The sequence below is a fragment of the Fundulus heteroclitus genome, chromosome 1 (assembly GCF_011125445.2).
Source record: "Fundulus heteroclitus isolate FHET01 chromosome 1, MU-UCD_Fhet_4.1, whole genome shotgun sequence".
In the NCBI taxonomy this organism is placed as follows: domain Eukaryota; kingdom Metazoa; phylum Chordata; class Actinopteri; order Cyprinodontiformes; family Fundulidae; genus Fundulus; species Fundulus heteroclitus.
The window spans coordinates 14,349,998-14,368,049 of record NC_046361.1 but is presented as its reverse complement, the minus strand read 5'-3'; the positions used below and the strand labels follow the sequence as shown (position 1 = coordinate 14,368,049).

General features: G+C 41.0%; 1 protein-coding gene and 1 long non-coding RNA gene across 2 annotated transcripts; both read right to left on the bottom strand.

The window, feature by feature from the left end:
- Positions 1-1,026: 1,026 nt before the first annotated feature.
- LOC105936418 (protein-glutamine gamma-glutamyltransferase 2) lies at positions 1,027-17,561 on the bottom strand. The gene is made up of 15 exons (XM_012877272.3): positions 17,420-17,561; positions 16,889-17,080; positions 16,521-16,754; positions 16,224-16,342; positions 15,966-16,094; positions 14,624-14,792; positions 13,482-13,614; positions 12,668-12,771; positions 11,033-11,121; positions 10,591-10,744; positions 9,907-9,995; positions 9,103-9,286; positions 3,976-4,136; positions 2,788-2,924; positions 1,027-1,445 (listed from the first exon to the last, which is right to left on the bottom strand). Exons 1-15 carry the CDS (start codon positions 17,427-17,429, stop codon positions 1,298-1,300), a joined length of 2,052 nt encoding a protein of 683 aa, XP_012732726.2. The 5' UTR covers positions 17,430-17,561; the 3' UTR covers positions 1,027-1,297.
- On the bottom strand, positions 5,225-5,886 carry LOC110369572. The gene is made up of 2 exons (XR_004930845.1): positions 5,759-5,886; positions 5,225-5,688 (listed from the first exon to the last, which is right to left on the bottom strand). It is a non-coding gene; the product is annotated as an uncharacterized LOC110369572 (long non-coding RNA).
- Positions 17,562-18,052: the final 491 nt, after the last annotated feature.

Sequence of the window (18,052 nt, the reverse complement as noted above, 5' to 3'; positions counted from 1 at the left end):
AAATGTCATTGCAGCAACTCAATGTAGTTTGCATGTTTGACTACGTTGGTGTGTGCTCCTCATATGTTGGATAGTCTCCTGAGGTATGCCTGTGCAAATTCTCAGTTATCCGGGTCATCGCAACAGCAAACAGGCTTAAATCAGAGGCAACCGGACTTTTGCTCAGTTCTGTCAATTCTGGTGGCTCGTATTGAGCAACCTGCAGTTGGTGCACTGCTGTTTTTTAGGACATGGAGGCCCATCCTCCTGGTGCTTTCTCAGCCAGATGCAAATCAATGACCCACCTGTCATAGTCCTGGGTCGTTAGAGGCTATTCCTCTGTGTGAGCGGAGTATTTGGTCACCTGAATCATGACGAGACTGCTGATGTAATCTCTCTGGAAAGTGTTGGAGGACAGAGCTGTAAACACTGGGGAGTTGGAGGTGCAATCCTCCTCCTCTGTTTAGTGATGGCTTTTGACCAAGATGACTTCTTTCATCCCTCTTTTAAACCATCAGTTCTCCCTGTCCAAAATCTGGACATCAGTGTCATCAAAACAGTGCCCTTTGTTCTTGAGGTGCAAGTGGACAGCTAAATCTTGCCCAGAGCTGCTGGCCCTCCTGTGCTGTGCCATGCGTTTATGTAGCTGCTGTTGGAGAACTTTACTGAATATTGAGGAGGTCATTCAGGACACCGGTGTCCCTGTGCTAGAGAGTCTGAGGAGCAACCTGGTGGTGTCACATGGACTTCCACAAGATGTGCTGTTCAAGGGAACGTATTGTATGGTATCAATTCCTTCATCCTGCAGGAACTGCCTGCATACTCTTATCACATGAGGGCGGCCATTGTTGTGCACCAGGAGGAATCCAGGTGACACTGCACCAGGTGTGTGCATCCCTCCATAGATATGCCTCCCCAGACCAACACTGACCCAGTCTGCATGTTCACCACAAACACAAAACTAGGGGAAAAAAAATTAGACAGCAATTAATTTTTATAAACATTTTTATTTCCTACATAATCAGCAGATTTCCAAAAAAAAAAAACGGCCAATGTAAAACTATTAAAATACAGATTTTAAAATATTTTTTTCTAGACAAATACAAACATTTCCATTGTAGAGCATGTTTGTCTTTTCAAGTTTATTGGCAAATTAAACAAATGCTTCTTATTCTGATAACGGTAGTGCAATATATGTACTATTTCAAGAGGGTGAAGTTTATATATTGGTAACAATCTTTTGTCTTCCTTTCTGCCTGTGCTTTGCAATCTCACAATGTTTATTTGATGCTGCAAGCGGAAAGAACTGTGGTGTGATTCATTCTTTCACAACAACATCAATGAAACTCTTCACGTTCTTCAGCTTGTTGCTATCAAAGTTCACCAGCAGCACACTGGAGCCAGCAACGATGGGCTTAAAGTCAATGCTGGCCTTTGCTTCTTGTTTTGCCCCCACAGTTCCCACTCTGCAAGAAAGATTCATAATAATTAGCTTCTTCAATTTACAAAAAAACAACTCCCATCCTTTACACTGCAAGCTTCACCTCCTTCCCTCTGGATGGAGATCCATAGTCCAAAAATGCAGAACATAACATTATAAAAACAGTTTTGTTCCTGTGTCTGAGGAAGACATACTTTACACATTTAATGGACTATATTGAACAGGGCTGTTCTTATTTATCTATTTGCCAATGTATTCGTGTGATAATTTAAATTGGCTTGATTTAAAATTTCTTGGAAGTTAGGATTTTTTTCTTTTTCCTCTCAAATACTTTTTAAATATGTATTTTTTTGGGGTCTGCTAGGCGCTAGTTTTTACGTTGTGTGTGGATGAAATGGAAATAATTCATTTCTCATCTCACTTTAAAGCAGATCTTTGGCGATTAACAAATTAACCTAAACCTAATTATTTGGCTTTTACAGTGTTTTATTTATTTATTTTTATTTACATATTTTGTATTTTATAGTTCTTTCAATAGTTTTGTTAGGTTTATTTTGGTTCTAATGTTCTTTGCTCTTACCGTAATTAATCTGTTTTAAATGATGGTTCCTTCAACGTTATCTAGCGTACAGGTCCTTGCACACTGGGATTTACTCCCCTTTACAAACTACCACACCTGCCTTTTGTTACCTGTGCTAGTTTCCCGTCACCACAGGTGTTGGGTCATTGATCGGTCAATGACATCCCACCTTACTTTATTTTGTAACCAGAGGGATTTGCCAATGGCTGTTTTCAGTGTTTAAATGTTTACCATTAGTAATACATGACACTAAAGTATTTTTCAGCAATGTATATTGACAATGCATGGAAATAGTTTATTATTACTGCGATCACATCAAAGCGAATGTGACAGCCATATTGGATTTTTAGGTAGAGGATAAGGAGAAATCTGGGACTCTTATGGCCAGAATCTCAGCTTCAGATGATGTTTCACTTGATTTACCTCATGCAAAACAATATTTCTGTCTACATCTGGATTAAAGAGTAACACACCAGTAGATATTTTTCTTGTCTCTTTGTGTCTTTTGGGGTTTTGGTCATGGCCAGGTCAGTCTTTCCGTTTTTGAAGAGACGCCATCCAAACCTTGCTTACAGTTGATTCCTGTTCCTCATACAAAATCCTAAAAATATTCTTTAAAACTCCAAAGACTCCCATTTTCTGATTCTCAATGCTTAGCCTCTCAACATATATAACGGAAGATACAATAAACATGCTTAATCAAATATCTGTTTGCACATTAAAGTGCAAATAGAGTGCTAGAGGATCTACGACAATAAGCGGCAACATAGAAAGCAACATGACATACTTTGCTATTATGGGCTTTCCGTCTGTAAGGCCGACGCCGTCTATGGCGAAGCTGCAGTCCAGCAGCGGCTCTGGTAAAGAGTTCAACAAGGTCAGCTCTGCAGTGACAGGCTGGTTCAGTCTGGCTTCACCCACCAGCTGCAGACAGGGGTTCAGATTTCACCATAAAAGAGATTACATCATGTGGTATCAGGTAACCAAACTGCCAGATTTTAAAACACAAACTGTGATTATTTTGCTATATAATTGAGTAAAAAAAATGCAAGTCAGTGTTAAATTGTGCTTTTCATCTGGATAATTGTCTCTCTTACAATATTTTTGCTATCCTGAGGGGCGGCTCTTTGTTTTTTCTTGGTACAAATCTCTTTAGGTCTACCTCCAAGATAAACACTGGTGTTAATATGGGACTTTTCATGAAGCTGTGAGGGCTGCACTTTGTTACTGGAATTACAATGCTTTGCAAAAGTATTCTTTTTCACATTTCTCATGCAACAACCACACACAGTTTGCTTTATTTGCATTTTAATAATGCATAGCTTTCAATATCTTTCACAAATACAAATCTATATAGTGTGGTTTTTACTTTGTCAATTCTTTCCTGAACTTTGCAGGTATTTTGGGGTATTCCTCTGAAATGAGCTCAAGCTCAGCCAGACTATATGGAGATTGGTTGAGTTTTTTTCTGTGTTTACAGAGATTTTCAACTGGGTTTAGGTCTGGCCTTTTGACTAGGAAATATTAACCCATGAAGATTTTAAACTTTTTCATTGTCCTGTTGACATTATGTATCATCCTGCAGGAAGTTAAAACTCTGCCTCCCAGGTGTCTTGGTCTATCACATAAAAGTTTGTGGCTGGAACACAAGTTTGTGGAAAACTTTCAGGGTATGATTTTTTTGCAAGTCATTCTCCACACTGATTAGTTGTGCAAATTAGAAAGGACTTAAGATTTTAACACTTCATTTGTTTAAATTCCAACAGAGATTTGGAATGAATGATGCTCCTAAAAAGAGCATAAAGCTCAAACTAGATTTGGTTTACTGAACTATCCAGACAAGTGGGATAATGGTAGATTTGCAAATCAATAAATCCACATTTTACAACAAAAATAGCTTTGCTGAAAGTCTCTATTTCACAGAAATGTAAAGCATTCCTTTCTATTAGTTCTCAGATATCCTGCATATTCTTACCTTGATCCCCAATTCTGGCTCATCTAGCACAATTATTTTTTCAGCCTTATGAAAGTCTATGGTCTGCTTGTCAACGGTGATGGCCGACACCTGGATCAGCAGGTCAGAGGTGATCGCTGTGCCATAACTCTTGTATTCCAGTTTCAGAGAAAGACGTCTCTCTGAATAAAGAAAACCATACATGAATCAGCCTAAAAATTATGACTGCTGACAAATAAAGTACCATATTTTTTGGACTATAACCTTTTCATAGTTTGGCCGATCCTATGACTTATATTCAAATGCTACGGAGCCCCGGAGCCCCTCTGGTGACATGGGCATAATTTTTTTTTGAAGATGTTAAGTCGTGGCCACAAGATACATAAGTTGTGGCCACGCATTAGTAAGTCGTGGCCACGACTTACTAATGCGTGGCCACAACTTACTAAAGCGTGGCCACGAGATACATAAGTTGTGGCCACGACTTACTAATGCGTGGCCACAAGATACATAAGTTGTGGCCACGACTTACTAAGTCGTGGCCACGCATTAGTAAGTCGTGGCCACGAGTTAGATAAGTTGTGGCCACAAGTTATTACTTAGTGGTAATAAGCAAACCATATATATATATATATATATATATATATATATATATATATATATATATATATATATATATATATATATATATATACACAGATTTCACTTGGCTCTTATTTTGAAATTCCACATCACATTTGGATGAAAGTTGTTGGGCGACATCAGGAGGTTTTCTATTGTCATGCTGATGTTATAGTATTCGCCCAAAACGTCCAATTCTGTAGCAACATTTACAACAAAACAGGTCAAATAGAGTCAATGTAGAGATTTTTAAATGTCTCTATTTTTAAATCACAAATCATGTATATGGACTTTGATGAATAACTTCTGGAGATCATCTGTTATCTGTAAGTTAAAGTTGTCAGCTGTAAAAAAAAATCAGTTAAGTATTTTTTTAAGCTAAAGAGTGTTACATAAAATGTCACAAAGCACAGAAATATATTTCATATAACTGATGTAAATATGTGTAAAAACAAGTGGTCGATACACTGCAATCATGCTGCTTTTATTTTGAAAAGCAGCTCAGCCGTCTCTGGCGTAATCCTTAGCGTGACCAACAAAAACAACTGAGGGCTCATCAATGCCTGTTTATTAGAAGGATTCCTATAAACAGAATGTCATAGAACCGAGTCTTTTGACCCACATGCAGAACACACTGAGGAGGCAGAGATCCGAGTTTTTAAGAGTTTTATTAAATATAAAGCTCAAGACCTGTTGTGAGTCCTCCGGACGTCTGGTAACAGCGGGAGGTGGTAATCGCGGTATTATAATTGATTCACCGGGGGAGTGATCGGCTGCTGCGGGGGCACCAAAGACTGAAAAGCTGCTGGTGCCTGGACCAGGGGCGGAGGCTGCCAAGCGGATCGTCGGTTCTAGGTGGATTCTGGTGATCATAGAGGGTGCGGTAGCTGACAGATGGCAGCGTCCGAGGGGGCGGGGCAGGGTCCGGTCACTCGTGCAGCGGGGGCGGCGGCAGGGAGGCTGTCAGCTGATCGGCGCTCTGTAGACGCCGAGACTTGCGAGGATGATCGGGACTTTCTGAGGTTTTCTTCCTAAGCAGCTGAGCGGGCCGAGAGCTGGCCGGCTCAGCCGAGGAAAAGGGTTCTCATGAGCGGGATCCGAGGCAGGTTCCACCTGGGAAACAGGGAGACAGAAATTAGGTGCTTTCCAAGGCGTAGAAAGACGCTGGGCTACTGAGTCCTACCACTTAAGGCTGACACTTTGGCTATGAGGTGCTGACAGCAGCCTGTTTAAGAACCGTCCCTGCTGATGACTGAACGCAGATCACCTGCGAGAGGCGCCTCCCTGCTTGTCAGCCTCCACCTGCGGAGAAGAGAGAGGGGAAAAAAGGCATGCGCCCAGCCCATGTACGCCTGCAGCACCCTGACACAGAATAAGAGGCTTTTTAGACTTTATCTGGTTAGCAGAACTGTTTTCTGATCCAGCGTGCAGCCATGACTGGTTCTGAATGAAGGATTTATCTGGCAGCCGCCCTACTTCCCTCTTGTGTGTTCGGTAGCGGACGGTACCGGCTTACTGTCTCCACTGGTTAAGACCAAAATTATTTATAACTGATCGCTCTTCCTGCTGCTCTGTTAACATGAACTGCAGCAGGAATAATTATTGATGGCCACAAGCTGTGTTAAACAGCTCCGCAGAAGGTGGAGTTTAGAGCTCTGTTAGGCGTGAGCAGGTGAAGTCAGTGAAATGCGTGTTACACGGTCAATGCCTGTAAGATGAGAGGTTTGCTTATTACCACTCTGTGTAATAAGCAAAGTATGTCAATATAGTTCATTCCAAGGTTGAAATAAAATTAAATCAAGTCTATGTCTATATTCCTTGAATGTATGCTACACCACCATAAAGGAGCTCCCTCACAAATAACTTGTGGCCACAACTTATCTAACTCGTGGCCACAACTTACTAATGCGTGGCCACGACTTACTAAGGCGTGGCCACGCCTTAGTAAGTTGTGGCCACGAGTTAGTAAGTCGTGGCCACAACTTATGTATCTCGTGGCCACGCTTTAGTAAGTCGTGGCCACGCATTAGTAAGTTGTGGCCACGACTTAACATCTTCAAAAAAAAATTATGCCCATGTCACCAGAGGGGCTCCGTAAAATGCGACTTATATATCAAATTTAAATGGTATTCATCTTGACCAGCATGAACCAAGGAGTAAACATTACCGTCTATAGTCACAATAGGGCATGCTAGGCTTGTGAAAACTATCCTGCTCCTGTACCACTTAAGATAGAGGGACCAGACGTCCCCAATTTCCGGTGACTGTCCCTGTTTTTGATGACCTGTCCCCAGCAAAAGCTGTCCCCAGACATTTCAGTGTATCATGATCAGAGGTGGATGAATCTGGCTTTAGAGAGGTATTTACCCGGTCCTGCCACTGTCCTGACATAGTAGAAGAGCTGAGCCGAACGTGCCTTCCCTGACCCGTTGGTGTTGCAGATCATACAAAAAAAACAACCCCCAGACAGAGATTTTCAACCAAATCAGAGACGTTCCTGGTTTTCATTAGAGAAATCTGGTCACCTCAACTTAAAAATGCATTGAAACATTAACTTATAGACAACAAAAACTAAACACGTTTGTATGTTGTTTCGCTGGTTACAACTGATGCATGTGAGCTTTATGTTGCTCTGAAACATCCGTGTCGTACTGTTAGCTTAGCACGTAGCACCGTTACGCACACGGTCTGATTTAGGTATAATTTTGATAAGTGTCAACGCTGGATAAAACTTTGCTGGTTGGAGTTGGGGCTGCACAGTTGAACAGTGGGTAGCTCTGTTGCCACGCAGCAAGAAGGTCCTAGGTTAAGGCCCGTTTACACTACACCTAAAAACCGAGCCATGCCGAGACCAGTCCGAGCTTGGATCAGTTAACCAGGATAAAAACGGCCGTTTACACACAAGAGTTATCTCGGTTACCTCGGTTACCTCGGTTCCTTGGTTGCTCCTCGCCTCCTAGTGACGATCTGCAGTACTACCGCTCTCTGGGATTGAAGGCGGGACCGAGCAAATCAAAATGGCGGCGCCCGTAACATTCAGGATGTTATGGTTAGACATAGAGTCGGCTTTTGGGACGTGGATAAGACAAACAAACGTCTAATAAGGATTTACAGACGCAGGAAACAATGACAGACACTGAGGTTCATCACACTGCTAAGCAGAATCATCACTGGAAACCGTGTGGCACGGTAAGGAAGCTGGTATTATTATGAATGTCTGAAATTTGTCTGAATGGATTGTGAATCGGGACGTGCAGCCAGACACGCCGGAAAACCCGCGGACAGTCAGCTGACTGTAAAGGGATGACGCGGTCTGCTCATGTGCTCTTCGTTATCAGATAACCAGGATAAAAAAAACCAGACCGAGACCTACTAGGGAACTGGTCCGCAGTTAGCGCGGTCCGGTTATGTTTAGCGCGGTCCGGTTCAGTCTGCTGACCGTTTACACACAAGAGTTATCTCGGTTACCGAGCTCGGACTGGTCTCGGCTCGGTAAAAAAGGGTAGTGTAAACGGGCCTGTAGAGTCCTACCCTTACCCTGGGTCTTTCTGCATGGAGTTTGCATGTTCTCTTTGTGCATGTGTGTGTTCTCTCTGGATACTCCAGCTTCCTCCCACAGTCCAAAAACATGACTGTAAGGTTAATTGGCCTCTATAAATTCTCCTTAGGTGTGTGTGTGAGAATGGTTATTTGTCTCTGTGTTGCCCTTTGTTGCCCCGCCTCTCGCCCATTGACAGCTGGAGATAAGCACCAGCACCCCTCACGACTCCACAAGGGATAGACGTGTTAGAAAATGGATGGATGGTTGGAGTTGCTAACTTACCCCATTCATCCTCCCAGGTATGTTCCATGTTATTCAGCCGGTTGTGGATGCAGCTGTGTAATTTAAAACGTTGGCTTACTAGATTAAATGTCAGTTTTTTGTCTCGGATTGTGTGAAACAAATTTCTAAATGAATGCGAATAGTCCGGTGCGACTTATAGTCCAGTGTGACTTATATGACTTATATGATTTCCTCTTTATGTGTTTGTGTGTGTGTGTGTGTGTAAGTCTGAACCCTATTTTTCAGTGGCGGTGAACAACAGCCAAATAAGTGTATATGTGTGCTTGTAACCTTTCGGCTTCCATGTGACTTCATGCTGGGCTCTAACTGGATCGCTAAAGATTCTCCTAAAGGCAGACCACTCTGTGCCCATGGCCAATCAGTGCTTTTTGTTTGATTCTACAGCCAATCAGATTAATTCATGATACATGTTAATCAAAGGCACACGCCTGGGAGCTTAGTAATAGAGAAACAAATGTAGCTCATGATGCAAATGGTAGAATCAGACTACAACAACTACAAGACAGGAGAGAATTACGACAATTAGGTCATCCTTTTGCAAAATAGTAATTGAGTCTTTTGCTGGAGGAAAAAACAAGAAGGCTGATAAACTAAACCAACAAGACCTAAAAATCCAGCAGCAGGCAAGTGATGGTGGATTTATTTTAAATCCGGCACTGTTTAATTCTGAGCTCAGAGCAAACCTTCTCCAGCGGGAACCTCCAAGTTGTCCGATGAAAATCCACAGCTGTCCCCAAGTTTTCCTTCGTAGCTGATCGCTCTGGCAAAGAAAAGGAAGTTGCAGGTCCTTGCGTCCATGCAGTTGTTGGTTAGCACAGCATACACCTCAAAGTTGGAGCCCACAATCATGTCTTTAGCCAGTTTGATCTTAACACAGAAGAAGAATAGGAAGAAAACAGTTATTGGTGCAACATGACAAAACGTCCAAGCCAACAGTCATTTTCCCATAACAATTTTTTTTTTTATTCAGCTTCTTGTTTTTGCATACAGTCCAATTTTCATTCATGGGCATCATGGCTGTTTATTTTGAAAATTCCACTTTTTAGGTGCTGTTTACATTGTTTAACTACATCCTGATACAATAAATAAAAATATACAGACTCATTTTGTAAACGAGGAAGAAGACATTAAAATGGAAGGCCTGGTAAATATATTTTTGTTGATCTAAATCCTGACTTTACATGAATGTAACAAGGCCATTAAGCAAATTGAGGTGCTCATATAATCACAGTTTTTACAGAGTAAACACAGACACAACCGCTTAGAAACTCAGCCATCATCAGTTTAGATCTTTTTCTCATTTGTAAAAAAACCCCCCAAAAAACAATTTCTTTTTGGCTTAACCACACCTGCTTTACATAAATAGAGATAAAACAGGCTTCTGCAAAACCTAAGGACTGAATTCAGCCATGTGAGTCAAGTGTGTTGGAACAGGTGCACAAGTACACACATATAGGACGGCGTAAAGTTGAACAAAGTGGGCCTACCTTCAGATGGAGTCCGGGCTCTTCTCCTTTCTTCAGCAGCTTGTTGCGGTGCTGGGCCTTCTCATAGACCTGCCGCTCTTCTTTGGATTCTGAAAACCATCCAGATTACAAAAAAATCTGGTTTGGAAGTAAACATGTTAAGCATAGCTGAAATCACTTAGAAGGCTATTTACATCAAACTTAAGTTTGAAAAGTCTCACTGGTCTCATAAGTGGAAAAATGGTCTCATATCAATAATCTGAATGGCAGTCTTGTTGCATACTTCAGAGAAAGAAATGACTTCATGTTTTCATACACCATATAAAACTAGTAATTCAGTCTGAGTTGGTAACAGTAAACGATGGCATACAGTTCTCTTTCCAAATAATTAAGTGCTTGTCTACCACAGGTGCTTGAAGACTAAAGAAATGGAAGATTTCTGGAACTTTAGGGATTAGATCACAGGTGTCAAACTCAAGGCCCGCGGGCCGAATCCGGCCCGTCGAGGTAAACTATCCGGCCCTCAAGAGCTAAAAAAAAGGCATATTGTGTCATAAAGTAGAGGCATGCATCCTTTTAAAGTGTATAAAGTGTATAAAAACTCTGATTTGCTTCATTTTGACACAACTGTTAAAGAGATCTAACTGGGTTTGTTGTAGAAAACAAATTTATGCTTCAGGAGGAAACAATGTGACTTTACTTCACCTTCAGGATATTTGTACTGGTGCGTGATGTCATGTCTCTCATTTGAGCCAACAGCTTTTGTACTGATAAAATGTCCCACAGCCTTGGTGGATCCACTGAACTTCACAAACTGTCCGGTGGACAGGCGCACCAAGTCCTCAACATCTGCATTCACCTAAATCCATAAAAACAAAATAAATACAAAACATTGGGAAGAGATTCTTATTTACAGGCAACATGCAACCGTTTTCAGGATCAAACTAAAAAAATTGCAGGAAGGTTTTATAGCTATTATCTTAATATTAAATATTTTTAAAACATAGTAATATTAAGACAAGAAAAAAATGTGTGTCAATATAAAAAACTTTTAACTGTTGATAAAACCACATCAAAGAGCTTAAGCATAAAGTAAGTTCTTTTTGATTGATATTGTGTTTTAAAACAAAAGGTCATTAAGTCTCACCTCAGCAAAAATGAAAGGGGTGTCATACTTCAAGGCCACCTCTCCTTCTTTGATGGCGTGCAGTGAAGCCGGGCCACAGCAGAAAATGCCTGACAGCAACGCAGGTCCAAAAGTAAGTCAAAAAACATATTGCAAATTCACTATGAATACTATAAGTATTCAGAGCCTTTGCTAGATACTTTGATGAAGCACTTTGGGCAACTATCACAACCTCAGTATGGTACTATAAACATGGAAACACCTGTTCACACCTCTTCTCCTGCAGATCGTCTCAACCTCAGTGTGGTGGATGATCCTCCCATCACCACATCGTGTTAGTATTCTTTCTTTCTTTAAATTATATTACAGTTTGAGTTATTTCATTTAGACAGGTATTTTCTAATGGGTGCACACTTTGGTTAATGACTGTCTGAATGGTTTATTTACACTTGTTTTTTGTTTGAGGTGCTGCTGATACAAACCAGCTGGAGGAGGAAACCTGGAGCATACCATTTGTTTGTTTGAAAGACTGACAGGGGAGACTTGTATCAAGTTGTTAATTAGTTAATTTTGTCACTTAAATATTCATCTATTATTGTTTCTGCTAAGTAAGAGTTAGTTTTGCTTTATTTGTTTCATAGAATGTTTTAGTTAATTTTGTATTTATTTGTTCTTTTGTTATGTTGTGCCTCCCTCATGTAGTAGACCTGGGTTACTCCATCCTTATTTAAGCAGCCTTTTGTTCTTTGTTGTAAGGTCAGTTTTGTTTGTGTTGAGTTAGAGTTCAGTTGACCTCAGTTAACTTGGGCCCAAATTTGTTATTTATCCTTTGATTCATTCTTACGTTAAGTCTATGTTTTGTTTACTATTTTTGGAAGAATTAAATTGAATTCTTTCCTACTTTGAACATTTTTTTTGTCCTTGTTTGAGTCTGGTCCCTCACACTCAGATCATAATGTCATATTGGATGGGCAGCCATTATTAGACTTTAAGCCAGCGGTTCACAGACTGCGCCACTCCATTAATTTCTTGGCTGTGTGTTTTGAGACTTTGCTCTGATCTCAGTACGTTAGCACTGGGGAAAAGGTTCAAGCTGGACAGTTTTACTTTGATTTCATCAGACCAGAGGATTTTGTTTCTCCTGGTTGGACAATGTCTAAATTCATGAAGGCTGCCAGGCCTAGCTGATTCTCCATTCCCACCCAGGAAGAAGTGAAGCTCCACCTAAATGACCACTGGGGTCTCCGCCCACTTTCTGATTAGTTACCTTCTTCCCTGACAACTCATTTTGGTCTGGCAGCCAGTCAGGACGGGTTCTGGCGGTCCACATTACTTCAATTTCCTAATAATTGAGACCATGATGCTTTTTTGTGATCTTCAGTGCTTGCAATCCTGATTTTCGCACCAGTAAACAAGCTGTAGAAATTTATAAAGAACGATCAGCGGAAAATAGATGCACCACAGCACATTTTAAATGTCATGGCAAAGGTTGTGAATAACTGTGAAACATTTTTTTCCCCTTCTTTTTATTTTTAATGCATTTGGAAATAAGGTTAAGCTATTTGTTTTACTGCCAAATTAGTAGAAATTTAAAGAAAAAAACAACTTTAATTCATTTAGGAATAAGGCTGTATCATGATAAGAAGTTTTTGTTACCATCACTTGTCTCCTGTGGGGTTGGATCACTGGTTTGCCACCCATCAAACCTGCTCCCCAAGTCAGGCCGAGTCATCCAGCTATCCACCCAAACATGGAAGTTCCTGAACGGACGTGAGAAAAAAACAAACAATACGTATCAAATCTGGTTTTGGAAAGACTGCACAGTGGAGCAGTTGGTGGCACTGTTAGCTTGCTGCAAGAAGGTCCTGGGTCTGAATCCTGAGCTGGGGTCTTTCTGCATGAAGCTTCCATGAGCATGTGTGGGTTCTCCCCGGTTACTTTGGCTTCCTCCCACAGTCCAAAAGCATAAATCCCAAGGCGTCCTCCTGAATTTGGGCTTAAGAAACAATGTATTTTTTCAGCAATTACCAACTCCATTTAAACATGGACACGTGTGGAATCCACAGAAATGTCAAAATTGTTAGAAAAATAATTATTGAAATAGTTTGTGATTGCTGAAAAAACTGTGAAACAGCTAAAAAGCTACTTCTTAAAATTAATAGCTCAATAATGTGAACTGGGACGACGTAAATTACGCACACGCCTACATATTTGATATTGTTACATTTATTTGTGCTGCGATCGACAGGCGACCTGTCCAGGGTGTACCTGCCTCTCGCCCAGTGGCCCCTGGAGATAGGCACCAGCCCCCCATGGACCCCGCGTGGATAACAGGGTACACATAATAGACGGATGGATGTTTTTGAATGAATTGCAAATTACAGCAAAATGAGTTAGTACCACCGGGTTCACTCAAGCTGGCAGTATATTGGGATATCCCTCATGTCGCGTAGAGACAGATCATACTCACCATATTGAATCATATCCCGAAATTCTGTCTCCATTTTCATCATAGAAGCGTTCGATCACCAGGTTTGCGTCGGTGTCGTGAGCTGATCCAAAGTTGGTAACAACGCGACAAGGAATGCCCAGAGCCCTGGACACTGAAGGAGGAGAAAAATATCACTCAGAGGACATAGAACTGAGGCGGTGAGGGACTAAATTTAGGGTTTTGATTATTTGATTTCCTCAGACCGTGGAGAACACTGCAGGGGGAAGAATGTTGATGGTGCTATAAACGTTTTCATGTTTCTGAATTGTACTGTATTCAATTAAATTTTATTTATATAGCGCCAATTCATGAAACATTTCACCTAAAGGCACTTTACAAAGTCAAATTCAATCAGATTATACTGATTGATCAAAAATTTCCTATATAAGGGAACCAGTTGATTACATCAAAGTCCCGACAAGCAGCGTTCACTCCTGGAGAAGCGTAGAGCCACAGGGAGAGTCGTCAGCATTGTCCATGGCTTTGCAGCAATCCCTCATAATGAGCAAGCATGAAGCGACAGTGGAGAGGAAAACTCCCCTTTAACGGGAAGGAAAACTTCCAGCAGAACCAGGATCAGTCTGAACGGTCATCTCCCTCGACCGACTGGGGGTTAGAGAAGACAGAGCAGAGACACAAAAAAGCACAGAAGCACACATTGATCCAGTAATCTGTTCTACATTAGATGGTAGTAGCGGGTGAGCCGTCTTCTCTGGATGATGTTACAGTTAACAGAACGCCAGACCAGGTGTACCTACTAAGAAAAAAAGAGAGAGAACAAAAAGTTAAAAGCTGAAATGACGACAAGCAATGCAAAACTGTAGAACAGTAGAAATAAGTAGAGTGAGAAAATTAGACCCTGATGTCCTCCAGCAGTCTAAGCCTGTAGCAGCATAACTATAGAGGTAGCTCAGGGTATGAGCCACTCTAACTATAAGCTTTGTCAAAAAGGAAAGTTTTAAGATTATTCTTAAAAGTAGACTGTGCTGTTTTCTGTGTGTTATAATAGTATACCACTTTTAGCATGGATATATAATCCAACATGGTAGATTGGATATAACTATTCTTCACAACTTTGTAAAAAAAGATAAAAGGAGATATAGCCTATGTATGTATCCAACCTGTGCATGCAACAGCAGCAAAGATCCAGCACTGGCCGTAACGGACTGGTCCGCTCTCCGCCCACTGCCGCAGAATTTCCCCGCTGCCCATCCACAGTCCAGGATGAGTTCCCCCTGAAAAGTCTTCCCACTCTCCCACCAACACGCCAAGGTCATCATTACTGTTGATCTGCGAGCAACAACAGCAAGCAGGTAAGACACACAGTGAGAACATAAGAACAAGAAAGAAGTATAGACATGAAATAAGCAACATGTGAGTATTCATGCCCTGAGAAGCCTTTACTTGTTTTTATCAGTTAATAATAAACAGGAAAACTGAGTTGAAAAGTTTAATTTCATAAACTGAAAATAAGGAAAATTAGGAATTGGAAAAAAAACTGTAAAAGCCAGTTAAATAATCAGTCAAGAACAATGTTTTGGATTTGATCATACTTAGGGCACCTAATACATTTTTTACCTTGATTTTAATGATGGTATATGCCCACTACTATTGATCTGAAGGGCTGCATTTGATACCACTCAAATTATATCTGTTTGCAAGAAATTTTATTCTTTATTGTTTGATGGTTTAATCAGGTCCTTCTTGAAAATGAGACATTTTGTCTCAGTGGGACTCATCTGTAGAGATAACAGTCATGAATGATGCCTGGTTTGCTTTTTGATCATGTAGTTTAGTTTGGGTTTATGTGTGTGGTCCCCAGCAGTATCCCAGCTGCTTTGCATGACTTATGTTACCTCAGTAAAACACAAACAGAACTAAAAATAAGTAAAAATTTTCTTGAAATTTGTCCTTGATCTGAGCAGGTCAATAAGATGATCTGCCAATGGAGAGAGTAATTTTACCCCTAAAATAAGATAATTAGATATAATGCACTTAAAATAAGTTGATAGAGATGAGTTCTTCCTATTTTAATTGGAAAAATCTTATTCCATTGGCAGATTATCTTATTTGCCTGCTCAAATAAAGTACAAATACACTAATTTCAAGAAAAATATAACTTATTTTTAGTTTAGTTTAGTCTGTGTTTGCAGTGTGAGGAACACTCTGCCACAGGGCATTAGAATACGTTGAAAGCAGACATTATAGTCTCTGCAAACGCATATTGGCAGTGGACAAACTGAATTACCAAAACAGGAATATCACCCCCTTGTTTTAATAATAATGAAATCCCAAACTCCTCATATGTCTGAAAACCTGCATGGGCTCCAGTACACCATACGTCCCTGTCATCCATTATTAACATTTTAGGTTCTGTTCATCTAAAATACATATGTGTCTATCTGCATGGTCTCTAATATTTTATGTAAATGTATATATAATGATGTATGACATTATTATTACCATAGCACTAAGCACCCTGGTCACATAGATGGGATTTCTCCGGGCAGAGATGTCCTTATCTGCATCCGACACAAATTTAGGATTATCATCCAGAATCTTCAGACAGATGTCCAAAATCCCTGGTTCAAACTGCAGGCAAGCAGAGGAAGATCAGCGGAGCACATTTAAATAGATTCACTGCCAATTTATTCCACACCAAGATGGGAAACCTTATTATAGGGATGGGTTCATAGTAAACAGACAACATTAAAGGTGTACCTGTCCAAAGTTCCAGGGTTTCCCTTTAATCCTTTTATGCGTTCCTCGGTAGACCAGCCCGTGTTGTGCCAGAACGTACTCTTTCCTCTTTTCCTCACTCGGCATGTAGACTGCGTCCTCTGTTAGTTGGAAAACACAGTCCTCTAAATATGAACCCCTTCAAATTACTTCTACTATGAAATAGTGGAACAGAAAAGAATTTTCAGGCTTGGAGCATCTTTTAAGGAGTCGTAGATGTGTTGGTTTAATTGCTAAGGAATGAATTGTGGTAAATTGATCAAAGCTTTAGGAACTCACGGGGACACCATGCATTGAAAAGCAGAGTAAACTGTCCTAAACTGGTCTTCTGACCCAACTGCTCTAAAGTCAGGGTATACACCCCGATGGGGGCTTCTGGGGAGGAACTGATGGACACAGTTACTGTCCTCCCAGAGGCGTCTCTTGTGGCAGATGCGCTCCACTCTGTGTCAGCGGTGGATTCCTGAGAGATGAAGGTTACTTTGGTATCAGATTCTTTTCTGGGTAATGGACCTGCAGAGACATGAACGTAGGATGAAAGTCCTTTCAATCAAAACGAAAAACACAGCCTAAAGTGTCCGTCCTGTGTGCACTGAATCTGTGGACACATTCAGACTGTTGAGCTGCAGGAGGAAAACAGGGGTTACCAGTCTCAACGACGAACGTCAAGTTTGTTTCGCCCACTTTGAGCTCTCTGCTGCTAGGTGACAGGTGCAGGATGATGCTGAAGGGCTGCCCCCTCCTTACAATCAAGCGCTCCCCCCCAAACGGCTCCGTGTGGTGGCTGCTGTTGTTGCTCTTGATATTCAGATTGCAGCGCTCAATGTCCAACGCTGCTTCTGCGCGGAAACAAAGAAAAATCCTGCTCGGGCATCAGCACGAATACATTTGCATGAACAAACAACTTGAAAATGTGAAATGTTACTTGATTTTTTTTTTAAATCACCTGTTCAAGAGTTCCCCCACTGATTATAAATCATTTGGAATCAACATTCGTCACACAGTGATTTAACGCCCCAGATCAGGGATATCTGATGTCATTATTCAACCTCATCACATTTCACTCATGACTTAATCTCACACTGTGTGCAGAGACACGGAGGATGTGCACCTGAAGGCAGAGCCCTAGACAGAAAAGCACCAATACTGCAATTAAAACAGAAACACTTCAGCCTTACCTTGGCTCATATCTGCAGGGAAGTTGTTCTTTAGCCTTTGAGGGGAAAGTTTTACTCCAGCTGACTGCAGCTCTTCCTGACTGATGACCCAGCAGCGTTAACAGCTAGTGGGGGATATTTGTAGCGTGTGCAACCCGATCAGGACGCCCCTCTCTATCTACAACCCACAGCGGCGATTCTGCTGGTAGGCAGGGAGAGCAGAGGGAGTTACAACAGTCCTTTCTTTTTATAACCCAGTTGGGATAACACATCTTAGGGTTGTTGAGACAGGAAAAGGAACTCAAATCAAACACAGAGGAATAAAACGGACGTCTCTGCTTGTTTCCAAATCACGTGTTGCCTCTAAATCTGTTCAAAGATTGAGTCATGAGTTATAAATCCTTTTTATCATGTTTTAAATGAAAATAACTTGCTAGTCTCTCAGCACACAGACACATCTGCAAATGCAATATTTGATAATGATCGATGAAGTTGAATATAAGAGCCAAGTACTTCACCGTTACGTCCCAAATTATTCCCACCGCTGGCAGATTTAGATGTAAAATTATTTTTCATTCAATCAAGAAGTTTGTTTCTGATAATAAAAGACAAATAATAAAAGAAAACAATGTAAAAGGATAATCAAATTGGTAA